This window comes from Netta rufina, assembly GCF_964035555.1.
Source record: "Netta rufina genome assembly, chromosome: 1".
Classification (NCBI taxonomy): Eukaryota; Metazoa; Chordata; class Aves; order Anseriformes; family Anatidae; genus Netta; species Netta rufina.
Window position 1 is genome coordinate 44,622,136 of NC_140123.1, and position 23,156 is coordinate 44,645,291.

At 34.4% G+C, this 23,156-nt stretch overlaps 1 protein-coding gene across 1 annotated transcript in view; it reads right to left on the reverse strand.

The window, feature by feature from the left end:
• The window catches only part of MYCBP2 (MYC binding protein 2), a gene marked incomplete at its 5' end in the record, with an annotated part of 193,425 nt that overhangs the window by 26,381 nt on the left and 143,888 nt on the right, over window positions 1-23,156 (reverse strand). The window contains 10 exons of the mRNA XM_084300818.1: window positions 660-884; window positions 1,450-1,606; window positions 2,219-2,379; window positions 4,427-4,576; window positions 4,976-5,175; window positions 5,609-5,766; window positions 7,378-7,545; window positions 8,196-8,440; window positions 9,176-9,345; window positions 10,379-12,019. Coding sequence (XP_084156944.1) covers window positions 660-884; window positions 1,450-1,606; window positions 2,219-2,379; window positions 4,427-4,576; window positions 4,976-5,175; window positions 5,609-5,766; window positions 7,378-7,545; window positions 8,196-8,440; window positions 9,176-9,345; window positions 10,379-12,019 — 3,275 coding nt within the window. The remainder of the gene's footprint in view (window positions 1-659; window positions 885-1,449; window positions 1,607-2,218; window positions 2,380-4,426; window positions 4,577-4,975; window positions 5,176-5,608; window positions 5,767-7,377; window positions 7,546-8,195; window positions 8,441-9,175; window positions 9,346-10,378; window positions 12,020-23,156) is intronic.

Here is a 23,156-nt window from a genome sequence, read left to right on the forward strand (position 1 = left end):
AGAAAATATTTCAACTGAAGACCATTCTGGGTATTTCTTCCCTATTAAGAGAGTATGTACATAAAAGAGACAAGTTGTTTTGTTATGAAAATAAAACTTAAAAGTGATCAAAACCAAGGACAGAGAATTCCCAAGTATAGGTCGTCATACATATACATATACGTGTACATATACAATAATACATGTACGTGTACATGTACGTGTACATGTATTATTGTATATGTACACGTATATGTATTTGTATATTTGTACAAAAGAAACGTATAAAAGAAAAGACACGTATAAAAGAAAATAAATGTATATGTATATGTGTATGTGTATGTGTATGTGTATGTCTATGTCTATGTCTATGTCTATGTCTATGTCTATGTCTATGTCTATGTATATGTATGTAAGTACACGTGAAATTGAACATGCTACTGAGAACTAATTTTCCCAGTCTCAGGTTCACATAAACTTCAAATTTAGATGAATCACTCTCATCAGATACTGCTTTCAAAGCCAGAGAAATCAGAAACTTTATTTTAAAATATGAACTTCTGAATTAGAATTACACACTGAACTGGACAGACAATATGGTATTTCTTGAGTGATGGACATATACAACTTTGTCTATGCATTTCCACTTCATTCCATTTTTCATTTCATTTCCTTCTTACCCCAAGATCTCTGGAGTTGTCCACATGAACACAAACATAACGTGCATTGATTCCTTTTACACAGTTGATTGTAATGTTTTTAGTTTTGTTTTTGTCTTCATCTCCTGACTCCCAGAACGTTTCTGTAGACCCATCTGTTAAACTACCAATCATGGCAGGTCGGCTTGATGTTTTAATGTCAACAATGCTTGTCAGGTCTTTTAGACAAACCACTATACAGAGTTCCTGTGAAAACAAATAAGAACATTTAAAATATCTGAAACTATGCCCAAATACGGTCATTATCTACACTTTTAAAAACCATACAGGAATTACATTCATGTTATGAGAATTATGCTCTCTGAATTAAGGAAGAAATTTGTCACTTGTTGGTTCAAGTTATTCAGACCTTTAAACAAAGGAAACAATAATATAGCTAGCAGACAAATATATTAGTAAATATATTTAGAAAACACTTCAGAGCTATTCATTAGGAGTCTTAATCTCCTCAGAACAATACAAGAAAAAAAGGTATGAGCAAGTAAGAATTGGAAGTATGTAGCATTTAGAAATGGAACTAACTCAATGAACTGAATGAATTACCTAAATGAACTATACAGGCTAAGAGACAATATTTGAACCTCTACAGCTAAATATGAAAACCTGAGTATCAAAAACAAGATTCCCTGTAGAGATTCATTCAAAGAAATATTACACTGCGATAAAATACATTTTTATTTCATATAGAGTGTGTTATAGCAACTACACACTGTTCATAATTGATCTCTGGTTTTGAGAGATTAATACTCACCTGATTCATGATTTCAAAACCTGACTGTATACTGATACTAAAACTCTCTTCACTATCTCCATCATCAGATTTAGACAAAATATTGTTGATATGATGGAAAACATTGCTCTGGTGCAGGAACTGGTGGTCAGATTGTTTGAATTTGAGACTCCAACACCTAAAAACACATATAGCAGATTTTCATACTTTGAATACTGATTAAAAGACACAACCTACCAGCAAAGCTATTAATTAAATTTTTGCTTCTTGAAATGTTTTGTATAAACCTTTAACTTAATTTTTTTTCAGAATCGTAAGTGCTTCTATTTGACATTTAAAGGAAAGCAGGAATAAACTTAAAATTTTAACAGAATATTTTAATTGTTATTCAATTTTTATGTTCAAGACCAATGAACAGGAAAAAATTTCAAGCCTTTTAAGAAGACTACTCAGCAGACAGATTTGTGAGCACACGATACTACACTACCATGCACATACACATGTACTACCACATTCTTCAATAATAAATATTTTTTAAAATAGTGGATACAGTAGAGAATTTAAGAGAAAATATTTTTTCCTCTAAATAGGTTTTATACTAGTATTTATACATATAAACAAATACATCTTTTACATGTATCTTTTCTATCTGTGAGGAAATGCATGCTCACTTTCATAAAAGCATATAAATGTGTTTCAAACTTCCAATCTACACTAAAAAATCTTCTCATCTAGAAACAACGTTAAAGATGCTTTCAGCCTTTTAATACTTTTCTTACTTTGTGCTTACCTTAAGGCCATTTGCTGTAATGCGCTACCACTGGGTAGAGACATCATCAGATCAGAGATTGTCTGGAGCAGACGATGAAAAGTGTGGGGTAATGGGTGAGCTGCTTCACCAGCAATTACTATATCTGACAGAGGATGTTCACACACTCTTGTGTCTTTCTCCTAAGATTCAAAGCAATTTGTGTTTTGTTAACAGACTTTCACACAAAAAAAGGTTAAAGAAACAAATATAAATACATTTATGATATTTGAGAGTAACTGTATCAATTCCATAATAACTGTAAACTTCAAAGCAGTTCCTCTCAGAGAATTCTTATAACAACAATCACGTGAATATACGTGAATATTACTAATTAATCTAAGGATATCAGTTGCTTTATTAGACCTGTGGAAACATTGATTCTTATTTAAGGTGTGTCAATAAAAGAAAAACTGTGCATTGGAAGCAAACTTCCACTGGGCAGTGGATAAGAAAGCAGTGGCAGAGGATCAACAAAGATGGGGAAACAGCCAAGCGTGCTGTTGGGTAGGGTAGCAGAGAAAGAGAAGGACATCCTGTTTCAGAAGGCAGGGGAAAGACTGATCCATGAAGGATACAAACTGTTCCCTCTGTCTTCTAAACTGCTAAAAGAAAATTTCATCATGCTTGAACCACAGAGCCCAGCTGCATGACCCCAACCAACATACTAACATCCAGAGCCAGATTCAAAACTATTATTTAACCTATTCAATTGTCTTATGTATGAGTGCCTAGAAACTACAACCCTACTTGACAGGAATTTTCGATACCTACTTACCTAGACTAGAGTCAAACTAGATATTTCTATGTATTTTCCTGGAGGGTGTAATGTAATGTGTACTTGGTGTATAAAGCAGCAAGCATGAAATTGAACTCTACGCTAAATATGATCAATTATTCAGAGAAAGCTCAAAACCTAGGTAAACCAGAGAGCCTGTCTACACAGTTAACATCCTCCTCCCTTCTGTCTCCTCTGTAGCCTACTAATTCTTGCAATTTGTTTTGCTTTACTAAGGACATTGCCCCTATACCTACATCTTATGCGTTAAGCCATTTATGATTCTAGATTTCCGCCTCACATTTTTACTACATTCAACATTGGGATTTCTCACCCTCTCCCAGTACATTAAAAGAATAAGTAAAAATATTTCACAGATGGAAATAAACTACTGTTCTGGAAAAGCACCAAATTGCCTTAAATTTATTATCTTGTGTGAATACATTTAAGTATGTATTTTTATCACATGATCACAGTACTGAAGGAAGGTTATGATTTGAATATACACCACCTGTAGTGTATTTAGAAATTTGCTGAAAACTGTTGTCAGTTCCTGCAGGCCATAAATTTGTTCATCCTAGCAAAGTGACCAAGCAGAATTTTGCAAGTCCCCTCATTGTATCAAAAGATGGGCAGCAACATTCCCACCAAGAGCAGAAGTGGCATATTCCTTTCTTAGCCGCTTTATATTCCAGTCAGTAATTATCCAAACTACAGCTAAGAGTATTTCTTTATTCTTTTTTTTTTTATAGTAAAGGATCTTATTTTGGAGGCTAGCATAAAGACTGGTAGGAATACATTTCCCTCACTCTAGCGCTGCTTTCAATGCTTTCTTGAACTGTTCATAGAGAATATGATACATTTTCAATCTGAGATGAATCTAGAAGAATTTGTATGAACTAACTCTTTGGAATAGTGGTATGCTAGATAGTATCATTTTACACACTAGATTTTCAGAACTAACTATAGATTCTACTTAAAAGATTGAAAGACACAGCAGACAGCTCCTCTGAGAAATACTTTTCCTTTTCTCTTCTTTCTGAAGGTCAAAGTGGAGAATGGAATCTGAACAGATTTTTTTTTTCCTTTTTTTGCCACTAGATTAGCAATGTGCTTGTTGTGTGTTTGTGTATGTTTTAATTTCCTCTCCTAAGAATACTCATAAAACTGATCTATTAAAAGACCAGGATTCCTAATCACAAAAAATCTGCTAATTTTAGAGGAAAACATAATTTATCTATGACCATCAAAGAGTTCAAGTACAATTTAAGCCTAAAAATTTTCATTCCATAACTAAGGCTCTTCTTCACAAAGAGAGGATTAAGGCTCCTTTTTAGATATACTGAAAATATTCCTAAATTAAGTGCAAAAATCATCCTTCATTTATGAAAGGTATATGGAACCTCACATACTTGTTCTGCATTTTCCTTATTTGATTTATTTTCTTCATCCTCCTCCTCTTCAGGTTCTACAGGTGAAGGTGTCAGGGAAGCCACAAAGTGCCATAAAATATCATGAAGAGAAGTTGTTTGAATGACATTACAAAGAAGCCAGTTAAAAGCCTAAAATAAAATGCACACAGGAAGTTACCAATTGATTAAGCAAACCTGGAGTATAACCAATTTATGTAAGCAGATAGATACACTGATGTTTCTGAACACTCAAATAATGATGCACTGGTCTTCAAGTTAGACACTGCTCTATAGCTAAAGCAGTTTATTAAAATGACAAATGCATTTCTAGATAAGAAATATGCTACTGAAGAAGGTTTTCAGGTAACATTTTTGTATTCCTAACTTTTAGAGTTGAAAATACAAGTGAATATTTAAAACACATCTTTAAAATAGGAATTATTTTCTGGTTTAAATCTATAATAAAAATTATATATATGTATAAAAAAACAACAGACAATTCATAAATGCTTTATTTCAATCATAGAAGATCCACCAGTATATTAATACCTCCATAGCAAATACTCGGCAAGCAGATTTCCGTAAGGCTTGTTTCATTGCTATTTCAAGTCCTTCCAGATCATGATGCTGGATTACAAATGCCAATACGGGCCACTGGAAATTTCTCTCTCCTTTGGAAAGAGAGCTATGGGCGGAGATTAACCGAGAAAGTTCAGGAGATGGATGTCTCAGGAGAGAGGATCCCACTTCTATTCAAAAGCATATGAACATACATAAATTAGATTGCATGTACATTTTAATTTTACAGCCACAATAAAAGTAAAAAGCAGCAGACCAATTTCAGAACTGATATACTTTATTTTTTTCTAAGAAATGCATTTAAAAAAGCAACATGTAAAAATGATGCTTCAACTCAGAAAGTAAGCAGACACTAAACCCAATAAAATGCCACTTTAGTTTTTTAATCAAGCACAGAATATGCACCACACATTTTAGAACTGTAGTAATTCCTGAGCTCTTCTGAAGCTAATCCTGGGCAGATTAATAAACAGCTAGTATTTATAAATAAACAGAAATAGAAGGTTTTACATCTATATACATATATTTATGCTTGTTTACAGTTTCCAAGAAGAAATACAAATCCAATACCTTATCTTTGACATTTTTTTTCACTGCTCTTACCTGCATCTCCACTGTTGACTCGTCTCCTAGGGATTGCCTTTACACGTGCTGGCAAAATTGAGTGTTGTTTGTCATATTCTGATGCAACAACCGAATATGACCTTTGAAAGACTGTACGCTTTGCAAGGTCTGTATCTGTTATTGGGCTGGTTTCCAAACTACAAAGAAATCAGTGAAGTTACAGAACCATTAGTAAATATGTAGAGGATACTTAAATTATGCATAAATATTAAATAAAGGAACATGCATTTCATAATGACTGCTGCTGCATGTTTTATGTACCCAAAAACTGTTTAAACACAGAAAAAGAAGAAACGTATTAGAATTACATATGGTGAAAAAGCATGCAAGAATCTTTTTAAAAATATTATGATGTATATGGTAAGTTCTAAGAATTTAGGTATTTTTCAGAGAATGCAAAGATTCTGATCATGCCTGAATTAACGTTTCAGACAAAACTGCCCTGCTAAATGTATGTGAAAACATCTGTGAAGTGAGTTTTCAATATGCAAGCCAACTGAAATTTAGAACTTTATGTGAAGGAAGTTTCCAACATCATTGGCCTTAAAGACAACTTTCAATTGCTATGGTTATGCCTCTAACACGTTTTTACTCCTTATCTTCAGAGGAATTCTTACAGTCTGCAGGAGAACTCCCAGATTATGCTGTCCCTATAGGCCTCAGGAGACCATGGAGTCCACAGTTTTAATAAAGGAATATACCAATATGATGTGCTCTTAAGGAGTTTTGTTAGAAAATTTCTATTTCTGGAAAGACTACATTGTAGATTGTAGTATTCCAACAAACTGTTTTTTCAGTCAGTGTAAAATAACATATTGAAATAAAAACAGATTAAAAGCAAGTTTTCCCTTCATCACACCCTCATTATAATATGTGGAATCACCAACATATGAAAACTTCAAGCATCTGTGTTGATTCACTACTATTATTAAGTATCAATAAGAGCCTTTTTTCCCTGGGTAAAACAAAACAAAAAATCTTTAATTGCTTTAATTGGATTATAGTAAACTTAATGAGATAAGGAAATGGTTTAACCTGGCAGAAATCACCTCTTGCTCTTAGTCCTATGTAGCATTAACCTGCCATTTCTTCCATGACACTTTAACTTCCTCAAGGAAGAAGCAGCAACATTTTTACTGAAAATATACAGTAATGAAATTCCCTTTGGTTCAAACTTCCCTTCAGAATGAGATCTTGAAAGGAAGAGCTACTTCTTTTCAAAAAGGTAGTATATCCACACCACAAACAGTTGTGTTACAGAATGGAACACGGGAAAAAAAGTACTAAATTTCAGGTAGTTGGCACCAGCTATTTTTCTTGGACCATTGCTATGGATAAGTTTCCCTGAGGCACACTAGGAGTCCTTCATCAGTTTCTGAACATATGGGTTTTTGTGTTTGTTTCATGTATATATATTGGCTGTGCAATCAAGACGTTTCTAGAGAGAAGCAACTAGTCTGAATTACCCTTGAAGTTTCAAATATGATTTTCAAATTTGCATTGCTAGTAGTTGAAAATATATTCGATATGCTATGATTTACTGAAGATATTTTTATAACTACAGTTTCATGTGACTTTGTGTATTGTTTTTTTTTTTGATGTCATTTCAAGAGATGGACTGGGGCTGACCTGATACTTTAGCTACTCAACTACAGCAAAGTTTTCCATTATTTTTATTTTTTTTAGAATTTGGGGTTATGCCAATGCTTTAACTTTTGTATGTAGTACTTAGAATTACAAGGAAGTACCTTGGGGGCATAGATTTCATGTTACTCTCTGGCTCTTCAAAGACATTGGGGCTTGCATCGGGAGTAACTGAGATGTATGGTGCAGGTACTGAAGTTGAGCGCAGGTACCTCATCTCATCCTGGAAGAGGTTGTCATCCTGGTACCCAACAAAGTTTTCATGATGATGCCTACATCAAATTACATTTTATAAATTAGGATTAAAAGTTACTGAAATACACATACAACACACTCCTTTGCAAATACATTCAGACAGCTCACATCATTTACCATTCACCTAATGTATTTAAGCTAGTTGGAATTCCTATGTTCACGCAGAACACACTGGCATTTCAAACTAGTGAACTAAACAGTAACCAACACAGGGTGGGGATCACCATGTGCTATCTTTCCATCATATACTTTATGGCCAAATGTACATTCATCATAAATGTGAAATGCTACAGTGAGATCTACTCAGAAACACTGGGCAAGCCCAGCTTGTCTGGCTTCCTTCTTACTATTTTGAATTCTGAAGAGCATATCTGCTAGAGTAACACAGAAAGTTAAACACTTCACAAAATTATAAATTCTTTGTACATAAACTAATGCCACTAAAAATATTTAGCATCCTAGAGCTACCTGGGTATATTTAATCCTTGGAGCAAATACAATCTAAAAAATTGAACAATATCATGGAAATAGAAGAACAAAGATCTCGATGAATTTGGAAAACAGGTATTTTTTTATGTAAGTTTTAGTTTAGTTTCTAGCCATATTTTTCTTTAAACACTAAATAGATGAGTATTATAGTCAAAATTCATATACTTCCTTTAATTACCTTGCTAAAGTCTGTAGATAGAGACACGGCATTTTAATGGGAAAGTCTTCAGAAATTCCTTCTTTGACACTGGGAAGTTGAGACTGGAATGCTTTTGCAGGGTGATAGCAGAGGATACTGGGTTCAGCAGCACTGCTCAGTGACAGCAAGTACAGTGCATTGGCTTTAATCACTTGATGAGCTTCCATAGTTGGCAAGGCACGAGGAGTCTTAACTTGCATTGGTTTTCTCCTAGATTGTTTAATCTATAGAAAGTGATTAAAAAAATGTTATATTTAAATTATTCTTCATCACAAGAAGAGCTGACAATTGTTGCATAGAAAAGTTGCTTGATTTTTCCTGTTGTACAATGATGCTTTCTGTTATACAATGTCGCTTCTATTATTTTCAAAACTTTGCAAACTTTTAATAACAACTGAAAGTTTTCATGTTTGCCTCAGGATGAATTGTGTGTGCAGAAAGTTTCACTAGATCTAGTTTAATTCATTCAAGTTAAATTAGCATTGTTTTGTTTATCTTAAAAAAAAAAAAAACTCCACATATTTGTGTATTTTAAGCAATAATTTGAAATTGGCCATGGCAAGTCATTTATCATGCTAAAGGCAAGATAATCAGTGTCTACTGCTTTCCCCTTCTCTGCCAAGCCAGTCATCTCGTAGAAGACTATTAGGTTGGTCAGATATGGTGTTCTGTTCATAATTTCAAACTCACAGTCCCTCATCACGTTCTTGTCCTTCATATGGTTGGAAATCATTTTCAGGATCACTTTCTCCAGCACCTTCCCAGGATTTGAGGTGAGGCTGACTGGCCTCTAGTTCGCTAGAGTTTCTATCTTATTGCCTATCAATGACATTAGCACGTATTTCAAAACCTTCCAAAATTCTGAAATTCCAAATTTTTCAAACCCTATTTTCAAGTTGTGAATGTGTTACTATTAAGCAGATAGAGAGCTAAACATAACAGAAACAGATGAATAATACCTTCTCTCTTGCTGCTGCTTGCTTTTCACGAAGATATTTTTCTCTGCATCGGTCACAAACCAAATACCAAGTACTTCCTCCAATACCACCATCACCACAATTACCAGCCCATCCTCCACAGAAGTGTCCAATGCTATTATAACCTTGGCCACCTGCATAACGGCCACAACCTATACAAGGTAAATAAACAGATAAGTTATTTCAAAATAAGGATTTATTTTTCCAGTCCCCAAAACAGGGGTGCAAGGGGTGGGGAGGAAGATGCTTGTCTTTTCCTGGCCTATTTTTCTCCTTTTCTATATCTCTCAACTCATTACAGGAAAGAAACGAACAAAAAACAAGGTGCATGCCAAACACGTGTTTATTATAAACTTGTGTTTATTATAAACTTGTCCAACATATCGACAGTGTTCTATTCAGAAATTAATAACATGCTAATAAAGCTTAAAGGAGAATAAAGTGCATTCCTTTGCTGATTACCATTTCTCAGAAAATTTCAGGGCATTGATAATTACTGAATATTGAGGTTCTTTAACAAGCTTTAACTTCCAATACACCAGAGCTAATCCAGAAGTAAACTTCCAGAGGTAATGCCTAGCTAATAACGATTTCCTTAATTTTCCTAAAATTAAACAACCTCCTTAAGAGATTCAGGTACATGTGTAGAGGGACAAAACAGAAGACTCAGGCTGTATTTTATAAATTGCCTTCTGATTAAAGTTTACAACTCTGGACACTGACTCGATTTTAATTTTCTGAAGATACATTTTAAAGCAAAAGATGGGAGTCAATGATACCAAGTGATGACACAGAAGTTTAGTAGTAGAACAGAAAACTTCTAGAAGCACAGACACTTTAATTAACAAAATTTGATACTTTTATATCCAATTTTTTCAGCACATTTTGAAGTGCTGAAGTGTAACAAACAGCACTTTTTTGGAGAGGAACCTTAAAGCCAGCTTAGCTTGTTGTTTTGGTCTTGTTTCAAAAATTTTTTCATGTTTCAGAGCTCAAATCTGTATGTACTTGAAATTACTTACACAAGTGTTCAGGGCATTGAGCCTCAATTTAGCATATATGGTAAGCTGTGTAAAACATTAGACAAGGAAGCCTGAGTTATTTTTGTAACAGCAATTAATACAAGAACGTATGCGTATAATATATTTTGCCGACATATACAGGAAGAAAAATATCTCATCTTACCTGGATGAGCTTGTCTCATGTGGTAAGTCACTGGGTATGGATGGGATTCTCCACACAACTCACAGATGGTGTCTTTTTCAGGTCCTCCTACTGCAAGCTGGGCCATCTCACCAAAAAGATTTCCCCTTGGCCTAGTCTCAACCTTTTCCTTTTTCTTTTTCTCTTTTTTGGTCTTCTTGTTATCTTTGTCACTTTCCTTCTTCTTTAACACTGCACAAGAACCAGGACTTGGAAAAATCATATTTTGGGATGCTGCTTTAATAGTTGCTAAAGAAATATCTTCCCAGAAAGCTACCAAGTGCTGCAGCGTTAATGGAAGAGGAGACTTGGATTTCATCGTGTGGTGGCTGGATGTTTCAAAAGAGGTAGTTTCAGTTTTTCCATCCTCACACTTTTCATGCAAAGGTGGTTCTTTTAGCATTGAGAGGACTTTGTTTTTGTTGATGCTACCCATTTTAGATATATCTGGTCCATGCGGTGCAATGTTAAACATATTAAGAGCAGATGATATTTCCAATGAATGTCTGTTTTTTAACTTGGTTTCTTTTTCCTCTGCAGGTTGTTGATTAAGACTGCTTCGGATTGGTGCATGCTCTTTGGACAGTTCTGGATTAAACTTCAAAAAAGATGAACAAGCCATGGCATCATGAACTATTCCTTCATGCCAAAGGAAAGCAGCGAATACAGCTCTCGCGCATTCTGCGACAGAAGGTGACATTGCTTGCTTGGCTGGCTCTACAGGTTTGGATCCATCTCCTTTAAAAAGAAAACTGGATTTCTCCTTTTTGGGTCTTGTGTGCCTACCAGCACATTTACGGCTCACTTTTGGAGACGCTCTCATGTCTTGCTCATCTTTCAGGGGTGCTTTTCCTATGCTGAAATGAACTTTATTAGAACCATCGTCCAGACTCCTGAATTCTGTGTTATCTTCACAGGTGCTATCTGTAATGCTGTTAGTCTTTAAAGTACTCGACGTACACACTTCAACAACCTCACTGTGAAGATTTTCTTGTACAACGTGAGGGGAGGGAGCCCTGTTTTCAGTTTCGGTAACAGGTTTTCCATCTTTTGTAATAATTTTTGGTTTGGGTGAAGTAGACCTCCCCCTTAAGGGTTCTGTTAGCGGTACTTTCTTTTTGCGAAGGGTGTCTGGATCTAATGTGTAAGAATCTGATTTGGATCGTTCTCGAGGAGGATCAAGCTTTGTTTTTACTGGAGATGGAGCCTTCTGAGGTAGAGTTTTATCATGGGGTGAGGAGGACCGTGGAGAACTAGCACCAGACCTAACTGCTGTAAGCGTCTTGGTCTTTGGAGAAGATGACCTAGTTCCTGGCCCCGGAGATTCAGCTCTCAGACCAGTAGTAGTTCTTCCATCAGTCTTTAGTGTTTGCAAAGTATTATGATTTGGAGACAAAGATCTGCTGTGAGAATCTGACCGCAATTTTGCAGCATCTGATTTCAGCATAAGAGATTCACTGGCAGATAACCCTTCTGTATTCCTAGGCTTCTTCTGGTCAGCAGCAGCTCTATTCATTCGCACATCAAGCTTGGGTGACCTGCTGTCAGCTCTGTGTTTTGACATGTCTGATTTTCCTGCTGGAGAAATTGGTCTTGCGGCTCCTGTGAAATTCACTCGGTCACCTGTTTAGTATATTTTATAGTTATTACATTTTGACAGCGATACTTTTAATAATATGAAACAAGGATTAAAGACCTGAATGCAAGATAAAATTGAAACACACGCTTCTGTTCACATCATAATGCATATAAGTCTAAAGAGATTTATTTTTTTTTCACTAGAATAATACCGATATTTTTCTTCTCCCAAAGAAACGTTCAAATATACATCTCCAAACATTGGTTAGAAAATCTTTAAAGAAAACACTACTACAGAGGTATCAAAAGACATGGTTCACTATTTCCACGAAACTCGAATAAAGGAAGCACAATTTACTTCCTTAGCTAGAATGCCAGGAATTAACTAAGTTTACTCCAGTTGTAACAGAAACCAAAGGTTATTTCTTTACTGTCTCTGTGTGTCAGACTGATTGAAACAAGAGACTGGCATAAAGATCACATGTATGACCAGATGTATTTATATCTCTAATGCTCAAAAGTTAGAAAGCACAGGAAGAAAATATAATTATAAGGCAAATTGGGTAAAAAGTTTGCAAACTTGCTTAAAACGGTTCACACTGATAACCTGAAATATCCACATTTTTACGAGCATATGCTATCAATGTTCTTCTACAAGAACCATAGTCTACTCTTAACAACCTTTTTCTATTACTACTGAGCTAAACCATCATGTCCTCATAGTCTGATGCAGTACCTTATTGTTCTCATGGACACTGACTTTGTACATATATTAATTCAGAGAATAAATGAAATAAATAAATGCCGAACTAGTATATGCAAGTAAATAGCTTGTTAAAGCAATCTACTTCTGATAATTCTATGAACATACTCAGTCTCTCTTGTAGAACTGTATTTTAATAATTAAGACAATGTTTAAATTACTGGTAAGCAATGCAGCAATCATGAATGCATAATTATATATAACTCTCTCCACAAGGCATTACACTCCAAAGTCTTGAACATACTTGAACATACAGTTTTGTCCTTCTGATTTGGATGTATTTTCATTAGTTAAAATGAAGTAGTTTCTCTTGTAAAACTTGTAAAAGAAGGTCACAGTACTGTGGATTTTTATTTTTTAAACTTTTTCTAGACACTAAAATGCTATTTTCAATGCTCCAGGCACATTTTTGGGGAAACGATTATTTGTGAAAAAAAGTTTTAATTAATCAGAGAATGTCTGCAAATTTGGACCGTATTTTCTAATGTGAACAGAGATGATTTACACTCATTTTTATTCAGTATCTTCAACCTCTTTCTGCAGTATGGGATTCTAAATTCTTCTTATTTTCAAGCATGAAGCCTTATTCCTATGCTAGAATACATGTAAGAAGCACTGAAAGATCTCATTTGTTTTTCCTACTGATACCATTAAAATCTCACAATCAATCAATCAAACAATAAGTATTTTGGAACGAAGACTAGAAATGCAGATGTGTCCTCAGGTAACAAAATAATTCTTATTATTCTGATCTTTCCATATTTAATTAGTTTATAGAAAACAAACAGCAATGGAAGAAAGTGAAGAATACTGATATTAGAATATTTAACAAACTTTAAGGTAAGGGTACTCTCCTTGCTTTCTACCACATGGGACACAGTAGGAGTTTGTACTTCTCCATGCAGAAAATAAGTATTTCCTCTGCATTCAGGAATAATATGCTAAATGTAAACAGTAGAATACAATGAGAACATTGCATATATCTTCATCATCAGTTTTGAGAATCCAATTTGTCTTTGGTCTTTTTTCTTATGCATTTTTGTTCTGTTTGTTTTGAGAAGGGGGGAAGAGGAAAGGAAGAAATAGCATGGTATATCATGTTTTATAAAGTGATTGTTCTTGTTAAAAGAAAAAAATAAAAATGCTTATTCAATAGCAGTCCAACCATTTTGCTTATGCCAGCTCAGTTATAAATTGAAGAACTATTTTTAAGATGTCTACTTTGTGATATATGAATTCAGAAATGAAAATAATTACTTCACAAATGCTTCTCCCAGAAATAAACAAACAAAAACCTGAATTTAAGGCTTGCCAGCTGAGAAAAAACTGTAGATATGATCATTTAATGATATTTTACAGAATTCCTCCTAAGGTAAAATAAAAAAACAATGACTCTAGTCTTCTTAGAGGACATGAAACACAGTAAACCATTCAGCAATGTATCACTTTCAAAGCATTACCAGTGAAAATCAAGCAGGAAAACTTTCTAGAACAAAACTGTCTTTGAAAGGCATGACCTAGCAATAACTTTTAGCAATAAAAATATATTAAAAAAAATGAAAGGTTTAGATTTGTACTTATACATGTAAATACACCTAATTAGCATTCTACACTGTCAACACTAAAAAAATCCCCCAAATGAAAAACTGCATAATTATGTATCAACCTGATTTATCTATAAACAAGGAAAAACAAAAAACAAACAAAAAAAAACCACGATTTACCCCCTTCTTCTTCCATATTTTGTTTGCTTATTGTTTGAAAACAGATTATTTTTAGACTAGATTAAGAGTCACCTTTCTGTTCACGAAGCAGTAAGAGATAGCTAAATCACATAGCATGGAATCACTGCCACTCAGCAAAGCAACACCAAATGATTATAAGCGAACTCCCAACAAATACCAAACTTGAACGTTTCCTTTCAAAACAGAATTTCATAAAATGAATGACATGAAAATGAATGGAAGGAGAAAAAAAAACACTTTGAATGTAAAATCCGAATAACCTTGCTATGTTTGCATGCATACCCACCCTTCAGTTTGTGAGAGAGAGATGAAAGAGCAGAGGCAGGCCCAGCTACATCACTAGATTTGTAAATACGCTCACGAGAAGCAAGGCAGCAGGATGAAGTTTCTACAGTGGAAAACAGTTGCACAGAAGCAGGACAGATTCAATGGAAAAAATAGCAGAGAAAAACAAGCATTTCAAATGATATGCATCTCCTCTGTTAGATATTCTTTAATTCATTGAGACTCCTACATTAGTTTTAAATGAGAAACAGTTACTTCAAAATGCTTTTCCTGATGTGAATTTAAAACAATAATTACAATAAAAATCTTTTGTGAATTAAACATTAACTTCTAGGATCTAAAATGCAATAGTTAAGGAGTAGCCAATCACATTTATGGTTTATTGTAAAACTAACAGTATCCAATTTTGAACTGAACTCTGTTTTCAAATGTGAACTTTAAATCTGTAAATTCAGAAATGAATTATTGAAAACTATATTATATTTTTAGGTGACCATTTCTCATATTCTTTTGGTAAAAATAGAGAATATCTGGATGTTTGTGTTGGAAAGTCACTTATCATTGGAAAGAATGATGAAAAATCTATGAAACCCACCAATGTTTTTTCTTTTTCTGAATGCACATTTGTAATGTCATGTTTTGAAAAACACATATAATGTGAACTTTAGTCTCTCCCAATACTATTTAGAGACATAATTAGCAGAAGTATACAAACTGTTTCTTGTCAAACAGTATAGACCTGAAAACAAGTCTGTACCAGCCCTTAAAAAAATTTTGTCTTTAGGAAACCAAAAAAGTTAAATTCTGGTTATAATCCACAGCAGAGTAAGATAACAGCAGGGACTTGTAGTTTCAAGTGTATGATTCTATCATTTTACTTTCATATATATGTATATTCATTTAATTCTAATTTCATTTCTTATTCATTGCTTTAGAAAAAAATAAGTTAAATTCTTATTGCATTAATAATTTTAAAGATATTTTGTATATTAGAAGATACTCAGTTTCAGAAATACACTTTTGTACAAATAGAAGAAAAGTGCCTTGAAAATAAGTGATTTCAATTCCTGCACTGCTGAAGACATTTTTATTGTTGTTGTTCTGGTACTATGTTTACTAAGTTGTACATTAATACATTAAAAGCCCTACCTAATGCAACAAGCAATACTTCCATAGACCCTACAATGAGGTGTTCACACATGCTTGATGTAAAAATTTCATTCTTTAAAATAATAAAATAATCTGAATTTTCTCATTCCAGTGTTATCATAAATTTAAGAATAGTACTGCCTACTTGGATGCCTACAAAAACTTTGCTAAGACCATATATTAACAATATAGCTTCTGAGAAGCAGGATGTCACTCCACCAATTTTTGAAGTTAAAATGCAGAAAAACAAATTAGGAACACAAAGTAGCATTGGAAGAACAATTCTGTAAATACAAGCCTAAAAATGTCAATTTGATATATAAGGTTACCACTACAGGAATAATTAAATGAAAATCTTTATTAAATCCAATTTAATGTATGCACATTTTCATTTAATTCTTTCAGTCTATGTCTGAGAACACTTACTTTTCACAATGCTGTGATCTAGTTCATGTTGAACACTGTATTGCTACTCAGTTATTTCAAGGAGACTGGCTCAAAGAGAATGAGTTTCCCCATGTAGTCTCCTTGCTGCCTTGGGAAACAATCTATCCAGAACAGCTGGGCAGCCACAGGGACATGACTTGATTTTTGAGTCACCCTCAAAGACTACAAAGACTTCAAAAACAGGTAGGCAAGCTCTGCCAAGTCACAATTTACTGTGATGTCCATCTTTAGTCATATTCTTTCCCTCTACATGGAAATAGCTCCAGCTTGAAAAACTACACAACATGGAGACATAAGAGGCAGCTCAATTCCTGTGCCAGGATGTAGTCTTCTACAAGCAGTGCCTGCTTCCTCTGTGGAAAAGCTGATAAGCCAAACCAGAAGGCACGACATGCTGCCAACTGGTCCATGCTAGTCTTTTTTTAAACTCTGAAAGAGAGTAAAATGTCTCTGGATTGTGGAGATAAGCTAAAGTTTCTTCTGAAATGCCACTCCTTTTCTGCCTTTCTGCATGATGATGATGAAGGAATGCACTGACCTGCTTTTGCCCAAGCAGTGGATGCCTCTTATTTATTTTTTTTTCACATCTTGAAAAATGCAAAACGCTGTACTGATAAAGATTCTTTTTGCTCTTAAGTACAAGAATATACAGAAGTCAAACATTTGAATATTAAAGGGAAAGCAGTATTAGATACCATTAGTAGGGGAATGAATGAGTAAACAAAAGGAAAAGCTGAAATGCAGTATCATTATAAAAATATTAGTGCATTGCAAACATAATATTTGTGTTTATTACCCAAAGGCAGGGTTTGGATCACCAACACTTGAGTCACTTAAATATATTAATTGAAAGAAGTATTCCTGTGCTAGAGCAATATATAAAATTAATCTATAATTTTGTAATAATGAATCTATGATTTTATAAATTTTGAAGGCAATAAGCCAGATTTATTTCTAAAATAAAGCTTGACAGTTTATTCTTGTCCTCCAAACTGCCTTACCAGTCCCCCAGAGATGGTTTTGGATTTGAACAGTTTGGCACAGAAGAAACACATGTATGCTTTGTACATAGCTTAGAAGACCCAATCTTTAAAACCTAAGGTATGAAACAGTTTAACTTAGTTCAGGAATGAAGCTTTGGCAGTAAGAACCATTAGGAAAAAAAAGTCAAACCAATACTCTTATGTTTCTTATCATGACATTTACGTCATTTCAGTGTGACATAGAAGAGATCGGTGCGATTCACAGGACACCATGAATATACTGAACAGCAGCTCAGCACTGCACCTTCTGCCCGGATTGAGATGAGTCAGGAAACAACAGCTGTGCTGTGCAAACTGCTCAGAGTGACTTGCCAGGGCTACAGTGGAAGAGTTAGAATGTGATAGATGAAGCTAACGAGGGGGTCTAAAGCCTCCTCAGTCTATAAATCTGTTCCTCACTTGCCAGAGCAACTCAGATGTGAAGAAAAATGGCAGAAAGGTCTAGCTTCTGTGACCGCAAGCCTCCTCCCAAAACTCAGAGTTCAACATCCAATTCTGAAATTGTAATTACTGGTGTTGAAGGATGTGGCAAGATCCCATCTCCCTGACTGGATGCGTCAAAGGAGTTTTATGATGCAGCACACACTGCTTAAAGTTGAGAAACAAGATCTTGCTTGACGGTCTAGGTTTCTGCACTTCACCTACACTCAGAATCCAAGCAGAAATTTGAGCCTTCTGTGTTCTTCACATAATGCAGAGACAAATTAATCAAGCAACCAGTAATAATAATCCTGCAGCTGTGGGAAGCTGCCGTCCTGACCACATCTGTTATTGATGATCTTACACATTTCTCAGAAGCAAGCCTATTCAGGCTGGAGTAATTACAAAACGTTTCATTGAAATAATCAATGAAGAAACATATAGATTTGTGCTCTTCCTGGAAAAAAATCCTGGCTAAGTTTCCAAATCAATAGAGCTGTTTCTAAACTCCATGTAGGAGTATGCCATCTCTTTTACCTTTTTTGGACTTAGCTGCATAAAAAATATTTACAAGAAATTAAAATACATGATGAGAGCCTCTTAACTTTGACACCATGAAAAAGAAAGCATTATCTCAGCTTTTTTTCCCCCTCGTATGAGCATCTGTGAAAATTAGCACAGCAGAGAACAATCAGCCCTTCACAGAGTCCTAGCAAATAACACAAAACTGAGTTCCACAATTTCCACTTATTTTTTTGTATTAAGCCTTCCATATTAAATTCCAATATTTCTTTGAAAACAAAAAGCACAGGACTTTTGTTAGTTTATCTGTTTCCGATTTGATAAGAATAGCAGATACACTTCATGTTTTTTTCCAAGCATAATAACTGAGGAAGTGTTTGTCCAAAACACTAATTTTCCTGCAAAAATAACAAGACACTGTATCTGAAAATAATATGTTGTGAAAAGCCCTTACCCCCTTCCTTAAATCAGTTTGGAAAACCAAACCAAATGCCAAGAACAGAAATTGTGCCTCAGAAAGAACAACTATCTAAAAATTTCTCTAAAGAAAAACTATAATCTGTCTCTGGCACAGAGTATGTATTACAATCAGACCCAAATTTTTCTTCATATTCTAAAAAACTATATAAGGAAATAAATCTAGAGGATGTTCAGCATGATCTTAACATTCCTCAGAATCGTGTTTCAAAATAAAACTCCTCAATAAGACAGGTAACTGAGGAAGAAAAGAAAGTATAAGTGGTAGCCTAAGATATTTACTCAGACTAAAATCAAAAAAACCTATGTTTCTTTGTTTCCATGTCTGCAGCCATGGGAATCTATGGCAGGGAATATCTACTTTCAACTGTTAAACTATTATTGGTCCCTTTAATACAGCTGTTACTGACTACAAACATTTGTTTTCATTTTTAGATCTAAATTTATTGCGTGAAGCACTTAAGGACAAAGCACATCATTTGAAACTGTAATTAAGCACGTCTAGGGCAAAAATCAATTGACCTTGGGAGATGTTTTTAGTGGATTTAAATTCTAATTACATGTTTAGTAATAGGAAGCTATAAAGTGCTTTGGAAATAACGAATGAAAATGGCACGTGTTATAAAGGTTTCTGTTATGGCTCTAATACACCTGTAAAGTTGAACACATTAAAAATACCAACAAAATTAGATCTCAACAGAACTTGTCTAAGTTTTTTTTATTGCCTATGTGTCTCGTTAGTCTAATAATCGTGCAGTACTACTTAATCCATTATTTTCTAATATGTGCAGTTTCTAGAAATATGGTAATATCAGAATAATTGTTTAAACCAAAATATTTGATCTAGGTAACCTTTCTTAAGTTTCAAAGATCCCTGATAATTTCCTCAACTATTAAATGAACACAAATATAGTCTTACATGCCTTGCAGACAATATTCTAAATAAAACATTTGGACAAACTAGTAAAGCGAGGATTAACACATTTTAAAAAGACTAAAAAAGTTCTAACTGTTTTCCCCTCATATATTTTTTGATTTTTGATCCTGGAAGCAAAAATGTTATTATTTATCTCCTTCAGGTATAATTAACATTATTTACAAGAAATCTTAAATTACATGAAAAAAAAAGGCTTCTTTCTGAATCATGGATACTTAAAACACAAACCCTGGATTGTAACTTAATGAGTATCTTTTACCCAACCGCATCCATTGGAAAGACAAATCCATTAAGCAAATTTTTTGGGGGGCAGCCAATAAAAAAATATCAGTATTTCTTCTCATACAAATCTAAATAACAAAGGACAAATAGCCTGAAGTTTAAAATAAGATAATTAGGGTTATTTGTGATGAAAAAGTAAGAAGCTCTGACAAGAGAAGGAAAATGTAAGTTAAGGGAAAGAACATACAATTGTCAAATTCCCAACAACGGTGTGTTGATGCCATTGGCAATCACGTTTTATCTACATAGGTTTTGGATCACTCTCTTTTCATGACATTGGTTTAAGCCTAGTAGAAGTATACACAGTCACTATCAGACTATTTCTGACAGTCGTTATAGAAGTGAGCTAGAGATTTTAATCTGCTTCTCTCCCACAGCACTTGTGTAAGCTGAGCTGGAGAGACTCAGGACAGACTGAACTGTCAGCATCCCACAAGAAAAGAACATTTTACTTCTGCTGGATAGTCTGTGGGTGAGAGGAGAAGACTAATATGCTATATGTGTTCTTTATATAAGGAAGAATTTACTGCCGTATCTGTTCTTCAAAATGAATTCTAAGCTTTTATTTTTTCACTAAATAAAACCTAAACCATTTCCTGTTCTTGCACCAGTAATCAGGTTAGCTTTCATTCACTTCTAGGTGAAAACTTCCTTGTCCACACCAACCTTAAGAGCACCCAATGCAAGAGTACAAAGCTTTTTAAGTAGTGTCAACATGTTCCAACTTTCCAGCTACACCCTAAACTTATAAGTGATAGAAAAACAAAACAAAACAAAAAAAACCCTGAAATTTAAGAGGCCAGAAAACTGAAACTATGAATCTACTGCAATTTTTTATGTTAAAAAAGAACATTTTGTACCATGAAAGAAATTTACCTTAATTATAAACCCAGAGTTGCATACAATACTGGAAATGCACTTTAATGAATGTTATCTGCACTGCAGGACACATGCAAAAGCAAAAATACTGTCAATATTGAAAATAAAGTTGAACAGGTATAATTCTTTAAGGAGCATTCTTTCACATGCTTCTGAATCATGAAAAACTAACTCAACAAAATAAAACCAGAAAGATGCATTGAGGGATGATTAGCAGCTGGTAAGCAACTGAGGACAGCAACGTAAAAAGCTGCAGAAATGGACTGATGAGGCAGGTAAGGCTGACAAACTTACTCTGAAGCTGTGGCTGAGGCTGCTGGAAGGAAAGGGGCTGTCCGAACACAAATGGACTGTGGACTAGGGAAGAGGGAGGTTTTGCAGCTTGATCAAAGATGGAAGGAGCTGGGAGATTTGGCCGTGACTGAATGGAATTCAGTATGGCACTCAGTTGGTCACCTGTAGTGGGCAAAACAGTCAAAACTACAACCTGTTACTTGTCATTCTCCAGAAATGCAGAGTAAAATGGTGCGCAATTAAAGTTTCAATGGTTATAATAGAGAAAGCTCTTATTTAGCCACATACAGCTCTGGTTGTGGCTAAATATAAAAACCTCATCCCATGCATGGCTATAAAATTGCTGAAAAGTACAAGCAGGGTTTTTAAAAATCATGGACAGTTTACTGCAGTTATTCAAAACATTTCAAAATAGAGATTTATATTCATCTTGCTAAAAAAAATGCAAAGCAGCCAAGAAAAAACAGAAATCCCTAGCATTTACAGTAATACACACATGCAACAGAACATGCAGATAAAGATTAGAAAAACTGATGAGAAGGGAAGGATAACATGTAGTTAGGCTTTGGCAAGTGTATTTCTGTGCCAAGGCTTTGGTAAATATTTGCTCATTTTTGCAAATATCTTTACAGGTATACTGTCATGCTGTTTTTCAAGATCAGTTTGAAAATCGTTTTAAAAAAATAAATACCATTTAGGAACTGAAACTGGTTTTCTGAAGAACTACAGACATTCGTTGTGGGGCAAATGAAGGCCTTCAAAAACTAGCACGTTAAAAACATGGTTTTAATTCCTAAATGCCAATTTTCAGAAAAACTATACATGAGCATTAGAAATACAAGAAGCCTATAATAAAAAGTCAGAGTTTATCATAGCATGTTATAAGCTGTGGTAAGCTTAGTCATATGAGCTTAGAGAGAGCAAGAGTTTAAGAGCATTGCAAATTTGAATGATCACCACCCAAATCCTAATGGCAGCACTTTATTCTGCAAATTCACATCATTTTGACAGAACTCTAGAAAATCTAGTAGAAAAAAAAAAAAAAAAAAAAAAAAGCAGCTAATACAGAATTTTCAGCTCAATAAATCTTAGTTTTAGGTGATTATCAATTGTCTTTTCATGGAATTAGAGAAAGACTGCTGGGTGTATGGAACCCACCCTTAACCCTTATTAGCCAAGAACTCCAAAATGAAATGTTACAATAATCTTCTTGATATTTTAGTTTCAAAAATGAAAGAAGAAAATACAAGGAAATAGATGAAATTATGTTCTAAATAATCACCTATGGATATCAATGCATGAATTTTATTCCACTAATTTGGAAGTAGCACAGCGAAAAAATACGGGAATCAGTACTTGGACAGCAATCATTCCTACCATAATAATCCAGAAGTGAATAACATATTTGGGAAGGCATTATAATTCTTAAAAAGTAACTATTTGAAAAATAATTCCAGGTCAAGAGTTGCAAAATATTTTTTCCTGGATATAACTCACATTGGTTATCAGAGAAACAACCAACACTGGAAGACAAAACCCAGCAGTAACTCTCAACTGTATGTGGGTAGTTTATTTATACCCTATCACACATGCAAAAATACTGTGCAGGTTTTGTTCAGATCATGCTTTGTACATTTTCAGTTGAATGTATGTACACTATTTCTAGATCTAACTTTTGTTTTAACAATTCACAGACTCAACTAGTGAACTCTGCTGACCTAGCACTGCTTTAGTGCAAAGCCAGCACAGGTAGCTGGGTTCTGCATTCTGTGTTAACAGCAGGAAACAAAGCACAAATGACAATGTAGAGGCAGATCATTCTTTCAGCTCAGTACTTTGGAAAACCTAAAACACTTTTTTTTTTTTTTTTTTTGTCTCTCCTGGTATTCCCAGTGCTTCACTGGGGCTTACTGCTCTAACAAGTCATACCACAAAAATT